An 8011-nucleotide genomic window follows, 5' to 3' on the forward strand; every position below is an offset into this window, starting at 1 on the left:
AATGAGATGTCCTTCAACATGGCGCGCTGAAATCCATTTCCGGGTCACTACCGGAGGACCGAGGATTCGAGGAGTCGAGGAGGGGAAATGAGAGGATTGAGAAACCTTCATTGTCTTTCCTGTCAGCCTCTATGTTTGTCACTATCGGGTTTTTTCTGGATGCTCCCTCGTGCTACCTGTTTATAGATTCATGGTTTTTGTTTTGTTTTTCATTGTCAACAGCTTTTTGTAAATTAAAGCTCGCCTTTTGTTACACTCTGAATCCCGCTTCTCCTCAAACTGCATTTGGGTCCTACCTTACCTCAAAACGGGGGGTTACGTATTGTAACCCTAGTTCTATAAGCACAGGCGGAGCCCTCTACTTGACGCTATGGGTACTCCCCTCATCAATGATAAGCGAGCGTTCACACACTGAAGTTGTATTAACTCCTGACTGTCATCCTACACCCTCTTCAGCGAGCGGTATAGGAAGACAGGGCCCCTAGGTAGAGGGCTCCGCCTGTGCTTGTAGAACTAGGGTTACAATACGTAACCCCCCGTTCTATCTCACACAGGCTGGATAACCGCCCTGTCGTCCTACACGTTGACCCACCACACTGCCCCTGACCGACTGTTGGTTAACAGCCACCGCACCCCAACTTCTTCTCATCCGGTTGTGACTGTGGAGAAGTCGGGGCCGCAGCCTACTTGGCTGGGTAGAGCCTAATTGGTCTGAATAAGCCCATAGCTCCACCCTGCAGGTGCCAGCGCAAGTGACTAACACTGCGCAAATACGCTTCCCAGGTCCCTAAGGAGCATGGGGAGAGCGTAAGTGCACCATGTCCTCCACACTCACACACACTTACCTCGTGTAGAGTGTGCATGGACCGTAATGAGGAAGGCTGGAGGACTCTCTCCGGGTAGGCGGGGGAGAGTCCTCCAGCCCCGTTTGGGGCGCACCATGTTCCCCGGGTCCCTAAGGACCACACAGCTGTGCTTCCATTCCCCATAAAACTCTGTTAGGGGACGTGCAAGCAGTTGTGGAGCCGCAGATATGAATCTGTGGTACTCTCTGGCAGCCCACTCCGCCACCAAACCCTCCATAAAAGGAAGTTTGGCCCATGGGTAGGGTTGGGTATCTTTGAATTTCCACGATTCCGATTCTAGTTTTCGATTCCGATTCTTAACGATTCTCAATTCCGATTCTTTGAGGGGCAGGGTAAAAAAATGATACATGCTTCTTTCACCAAAAAAACAACATTTATTTGAGTGACTGAAGCTACAACACAGCAACAGTCCAACTTTTAAAGGAAACCCCCCCCCCCCCCCCCATTTAAAAACAGTTCTTATTGAGGAAAACAAGCATATCTGCCTTCTCAGGCAGTATGCGTGAGCGTTCAGCACAGATTGTGTCACCAGCAGTCGAGAAAACACGTTCACTTGGGTGTAGAGGAAGCCTGGACACATAAATATGAGAAGGCCATGTCTGACAGGCAAGGATAGGTTGTTCTCATGTTCCACCACCAGGCCGCAGCGTCATCAGAAGTAACTATGCGTGGCATAGCCTTGTACATGTGCAGCTCCTTCTCTACCTGGTCCTGGATGGACATGGAATTCTGCTGTGGTGTCACCTTTTGGGCATCCTCATCAGCAAACAGCTCCTCCAATGGGGTCATTTTGGGGGTTTTGCAGGGATGCATTTGCTAAATGAATAAAGAACAACATATCACACAAAAGGAAACTTCCATTCAAAGCATAGATCATGATTAAGAAACCTTGCATATATATATTTTTTGCAAACATACACTTACATTCTCCTCTGCCTCACTCTCCATTCCTTCCATGTTCTCGTCACCATCTCCTCCACAGTCTAGATCTGTTGACTACGGATAACAATTGGCATTATTTATGATCAAAGATTTTAATGATTGAGGAGACATTATTTGTTCATGAATAACATTTCACCTTCTCAGAGTCGGTCAGATTTTTGGCCAGGAACTTCCCCTTGATCCGGTCCCAGACAGAAGCATTATCGTCCATCTTTTGTTTGAAGCGTGGATCCAAAGCAGTAGCCTCTTCCAGAAAGCTCCTGATTTCATCACTCTGAACACAATTATTGAAAATGTAGGATTAAGTCATGAATATAATTATTTAATGTATTCTTCATTAACTTCTTTATAGCCTCAGTTATTTTACCTGGTAACGCTTTGACAGATTTCCCCAAACTTGCTTTTTAAGGTTGGACACAAATACTGTGTCCCCATCAGTAACAGTAAAATGCATCTCAAGCTTTTTGAGAATGGGCAGAATCTGTCCAGATGTCGGGTTCTTTTCCGAAGAAACGCAGAGGGTGGACGTGTACATAACCCTCATCAGTCTGATGAAGTCCTCTGCCCGCCTGAGGTCTTCGTCAGTGAACCGGGCAAGTCTGAGTGATAAAGAATATTTGTATTATTAACTATAAGTTACAAATATTACATTTTAAACAAAAACAATGCTGTTTGACAAGGGAACTGCTCCTCTTTAAATCCATCACTTATCCACACTAATCAGTATAGTTTACATTGCTAGCTACTTTTTAAGTCATCTACATTTGCATTACCACATGCTTATAGTGACAGCTCTCTGCACTAGTTCTGGTGGCTAGACAATCACTTCCCTGATAATGAAGTATTAGTGTTTTGTATGAGTCATATAACTACTAAGCTACTGGATGCCATTTTCTTTTGGATCCATAAAGTAGCTATATTTTTTATCTATCAGTCTGACTACCTGTCCCTCTCCATAGGCTTTCTCAACCGTTGATCCAAGCTGGCTGCCTGAATTGCTGGGTATTGCTCGAAAAATCTCTCCAGCATTAGGTGCAGAGAATTCCAGCGAGTTCTCACATCAAGTATGAGCGAGTGTTGATGCAGCTCTGACAAACAAGAAAATCACAAATACTTTAACATATGGGATTTCAATTTAACATGGAGTAGTTATCATTTGACATGTTTGTTTTACATAGTTTTTGAAATGTTAATACCTGAAAAACGCATACAGTGCTTTGTATTGAAAAAAACAAGCATTATTTAATTAAATACAATTCACAACAATCAAATGAATGTAACTCAGTGAGTCTTACTTAGGATAGCCTGCTTCTCCTGGAGCACGGTCTTAGCCATTGATGACCTCTTAATCCACACAAGTGCACGGATCTTTGCTATCCATTGAGACATGATGGCCAATGAGTAGAGACTCTGTGCTGCCAGATTCAAAGTGTGAGCAAAGCAGCCCAGCTTCACAAATTGGAGCCTGTGTATGGCTACATCCATATTTGCAGCATTGTCAACTGTGACTGCCACTATTTTGTCAAAAATGCCAAAATCTGTCAAGACATCTGCAATCTCCTCTGCTATGACGATTCCTGTCTGGGCTTTGTAGACAGCCTTGGTTTGGAGCACTTTTTGCCTCATTTTGCCTTCCACTAAATAGTGTGCTGTGACAGTAAGGTAGTGGTCTTGCGCAATACTAGTCCAGCCGTCAGATGTGAGGGCAACATGGCTAACTTCACTAAGCTCAGTGATTATATTTGACTTTTCAATCTCATACCAAGATGGTATTAAGTGATTTGTCAGATAATCTCTGGTAGGGGGGGTGTAGTTGGGGTTAAGAGTAAAAAGCATGTCCCTGTAAACACAAAAATGATATTGTTATTGTGGGTGAGGTCTGGGCAGCTAGAAGATTTGTATAATTGTCTTTGCGTACCGAAATGTAGGTGCTTCTACTTCTGAGAAGGGATGCAGCCTTTTCACCACAAAAGCGGTGACTTTTCTGTGGCACTCCTCACGTTTCTCTACTGTCATCTTTCCCTTTGCTGCTAAGGTGAATGGGTTGACACGGGCTGGGACGGGCTTGTTAGCTTGAGCCGTTGTAGCCGCGCAACTACGCGACCGCAAACTTTCATCTACAAAAATATAGAATATCCACACATTTTACACACAACCTCTCAAACAAAACAACCATCCTTTAGTTTTGAGTGATGTTAACTTACATACCTGATTGCGAGGGCTCCGCTGAGGGAGTGCTCGGTGTTGGTTGAGCCGGGACGACAGCGGAAGACGACGGTGGTTGTGAGGCGGACGGAGACTGGCGAAACAGGTTGAAAACGGTACACTCCTTGATCAGTATACCGTGCAGGCGAAGGTGTTTCGTCATATTAGTCGTGTTCCCTCCTTTGGAGGAAATAAGTTTGGAACAGGTGTTGCACTCTGCCGACCCATTGTCTTTCCTAACAAAGTGAAGCCACACTTTAGAGCGTCTACCGCTCATGGTGGTCCCAGGTTAAGCTGTGTAGAAGTGTAGGTACAACGCTACATTTCCCGCCCCAGTAGGCTACGGAGAGCGGTGAGAGAAATTTCCTCAGGCATCGAAAAGCGGAACCGAAATTCACATTTCTAAACGATGCCGTTGGAATCGAAATGTTGGAACCAGTTCCAGTTCGGAACCGGTTCTCGGTACCCAACCCTACCCATGGGGGGCTGAAACAGAAAGGGCCGATTTTCTACTGAGGTCCGTGAACGCACCGCACTCCATCATAATGTCATTTTCACACAGATGGTGAAATGCACTGACTGGAGCGACCACACTAGGCAAGGTGTGTTTCCTAACAACAACACGCCGGCCACAATGTCCCTGCACGCGCATAGCGCTTTGACAGCACTTCCTGCGCTTTATCACACTCACATGCCCACTGGCTGTCTCCTTTACTGGAGTTACAACTGGGGTGGCGAGTGGGGAATCGTGCCTCATAATGGGTGCCCAATTATCATCGTAAGAAACGGATTTTGACGATTTCAACGAGACATTATGGGGGAATGTGGAATTGTGGAGAGAGATGACTCTGGGATGAATGCAATCTTTTTATTGACCACATTTTTCATACACACAACACTCTTCATTCGTTCTGGGAGGAGGCGGAAGGATTCACCCTTGCGTCTTGGGTGGCGAGACACACCTCTCTCGGCGCACCCCACCCTGAAGCTCTTTGTCGGTGCGGAGCCGGAGCAGAAGCCTGTCGGGATCGTGCCGCCTGTCTCCGCGGTTGCCGGTATTGAGCCGGCTCCGGGGGACTAGCCGAGGAAGTAGAGGGAGCAGCGGGAGCCATGGGTGCTATGGACCGGCGCCTCTCTCTCCTTCTCACAGTGACACCACGCTCTGCTCTTTGAGGAAGAGCCAGCGGCAGCATGTGGCTGAGCTGCGTCCTCTCTTCCTCCAAGCGTCTGAAGCGCTGTGTGACCGATGTGATCGATCCAAAGAGCCCTTCCATGGATACGGGGGCCCCAAGGAGATCATCACGGTCTTTCCTAGAGAGCGCGGTGAGTCCCAGCCACACGTGACGTGACCCCACTGTGGCCAGGGACTAGTGTTGCACGGTGTATCGATACTTGAAAGGTACCGCGATACCCTGCCGTTAAAAACGTTACGATTCCTCCGTTTCATTAGTATCGGTACTTTAAGAATGACGGGGAAAAGTACTCCGGTGAGAAAGCGCCGTTTTAATAAGAGCTGGGTGTGTTCAGCGCTCTGCTTCCACTCCCTGCACTGCAGCCGTGCCTGCAGTCCCGCCCCTCTCAAGCACGCTCAAGTGCCTCCCCTCTCTCGTGCACGCGCTAACTGCCAGAGCATGTGAGAAAACGAGAAGCATGGCTGCAAGTGGGAGTGCAACTGCCGCTGTGCCTCGGCTTGTTGACAAAAAAGCGAAATTTGGAAGTATTTGAGCTATATCTCTGACAGTGAGGGCAAGCCTACGGACACCACAAGGCCTGTCTGTAAGAAATGTATTAATTTTATTTAATATTAATTCTTGTCTTATTTTAGTATTTATTGTTTTCATTGTTTAAAAGTTTGTTATGGTTCTGGTGTGAAATAAAGCACAATAATTACATTTAAGACTGTTTCCCTTTTTTTAAGAAAAGTATCGAAAAAGAATCGGAATCGCAATTCTTGACTTGGTATCGGTATCGAAACCAAAATGTTGGTATCATGACAACACTACCAGGGACATTACACGGTCAGCTGCGGTAGCCACACCATGGATCAGATTATTCATCTGTCCAATGCTGCGGTCCAAATAATCATTCCGGTCCTGAGATGGGGAGGGGAGGGCGTCCTGCTGAGGAGTAATCAGCGACACGCCCAACACACCCAGATTATTTGCCGCTGCTGCCATCTGTGCTCCGAGACGGAATATTTTTGTCAAAATACTCCAGCGTCTAACCGGGCCGTAGAACCCCTGGCGGAGGCGGCTCGGCGGCAGTGGTGGGTGAGCGGTAGCGCTCCGCCGCCATGGTCATCGCCGCCATGGTCATCACCAGGGGGAAGTCCTGGCGGACAGACCTAGGCGGACAGACCTAGGCGGTAGACCTTCGTGGAAGCCGGACCCGGAAGTGCCCGACAACGAGGAGTCCTCGTCATCCTCCTCCCCGGGGAACGGAGCCATCCGTGCCGCTGGAATTGCGAACGTAAATGGCACCTCCCCGGTCATGTCCTGGTCCCTCATCTCCACCACATCGAGCTCCTCCTGGTAATCTGTGTCGCCAACACACGGTGAGACGTAATGCGTCTGGAAATGACGTCTGAGCTGTGGAAGCAACCGGCAGGCAGAGCAGGACGGCGAAGGCTTCACGGCGTCCACGGCGTGGTCAGGCCCCAAACACTCAAAACAGAGGTGGTGGGGATCGGCGCCCGCTATCAAGGACAGGCTCTGGTCTCAAGGATTGGCGACTCCATGAAGGTATGATACTCTTTCACTTTCTTTCTTCTTCTTCCAAACATTTCCACCTTTCTCTGTGTTGCTGCACACTGAAGAGAAAAAGGATGACAGTCAGCCGCCTTATATACTGTGGGCCTGCGGGCGCATTCAGGTAGGCTCGCCCTGATTGGCCGGCTACGTTTAAACGACTTCAGTGTGTGAACGCTCACGTATCATTGATAAGGGGAGTACCCATATAGTCTAGTAGAGGGCGGAGCCTGTGGGAGATAGAACCTTGACAGTTATTTTCAAAACACTTTTTTTTTTGTTGCATTTACTATGTCATCCAACAACCTGCTTTTAATTGAGAAAACTAAGTGTCGGATAGCGTTTTTCAAGAAATACCAGTCGCATTGTTAGGCGCAAAGTTCAATAATGAATTTAAAAGTTGTGTATTGCCAGTTACCCTCAGAGTCCAGTGATAAGAAAGTTCAACTTTTGAAGTGGTTACAAATAACTCTGGTTCTATCAACTCCGCCGTCTGAAGACATGTCAAATGTCCATGTTAGAGTTCAGGACCTTTCTCCATGTTTCTGTCCCCGCCACTTTTTTCTGTTTCTGTTCATGTGAGCATTGCAGCAGTCTTACGGCCCGTCCACACACAGGCATGAAAACAATCTTTCAAAGCTTCGCCCATTCACTTGAATGGGGTGACGTAGAAGATTTTTAATCTTCGCCGAACTGCATTGTGGGGAGCGGAGCATGGCTTTGCAAGCATCGTGAGTATCAAAAGTTGAGCAATGTTCAACTTTTGATGCTCCCGATGCTTTCGAAGCTGGCATCAGCCAATCAAATCCCGTTTATGCAAATGTGGAGTCTATTTTTATATAACATTACAAGACTGATTGTTATTATTACATTATGCTTATTGTGCTCATGAGATTGCTATAACTATAGAATAAATAGACACAATCACTAATCCCAGGTTCTGATGGGTTAGATACCAACGAGGGGAATAGTCAGAAGAAAGTTTTAGCTTGCAATAGAAAGTAGCAGAAGCCAGATGTAGGCACTGTAGGAACAATGAGTTATTGAGGCTATGGCCTTGGCCGCCTGGGTTAGCTCCGCGCCCACGCATAGCTGGGAATCAGTATAACCAAGATTCCACTTTTCTGTAGAAGCTTCCTCAAAACAAATTACGTATGATGGTGCCAGAGTAGGGAGGGACTTCCACAGGCCGGCCGAATGCTGATTGGAGGATCGTGTTGCCAAGAGACTCTATCTGAGTCTGCGCACCAA

The 8011-nt window shown here is 47.2% G+C and overlaps 2 protein-coding genes across 2 annotated transcripts; both read right to left on the reverse strand.

Moving 5' to 3' along the window:
• Positions 1-1351: 1351 nt before the first annotated feature.
• Positions 1352-4135, reverse strand: LOC117532949 (zinc finger BED domain-containing protein 1-like). The gene is made up of 5 exons (XM_034196566.1): positions 4017-4135; positions 2176-2407; positions 1945-2082; positions 1791-1862; positions 1352-1682 (listed from the first exon to the last, which is right to left on the reverse strand). The coding sequence occupies exons 2-5, from the start codon at positions 2350-2352 to the stop codon at positions 1416-1418; spliced, it is 654 nt and encodes a 217-aa protein (XP_034052457.1). The 5' UTR covers positions 2353-2407; positions 4017-4135; the 3' UTR covers positions 1352-1415.
• Positions 2851-4113, reverse strand: LOC117532948 (zinc finger BED domain-containing protein 1-like). The gene is made up of 2 exons (XM_034196565.1): positions 3727-4113; positions 2851-3648 (listed from the first exon to the last, which is right to left on the reverse strand). Exons 1-2 carry the CDS (start codon positions 3822-3824, stop codon positions 3090-3092), a joined length of 657 nt encoding a protein of 218 aa, XP_034052456.1. The 5' UTR covers positions 3825-4113; the 3' UTR covers positions 2851-3089.
• Positions 4136-8011: the final 3876 nt, after the last annotated feature.

The sequence above is a fragment of the Gymnodraco acuticeps genome, unplaced genomic scaffold (assembly GCF_902827175.1).
Source record: "Gymnodraco acuticeps unplaced genomic scaffold, fGymAcu1.1, whole genome shotgun sequence".
NCBI classification, from domain to species: Eukaryota; Metazoa; Chordata; class Actinopteri; order Perciformes; family Bathydraconidae; genus Gymnodraco; species Gymnodraco acuticeps.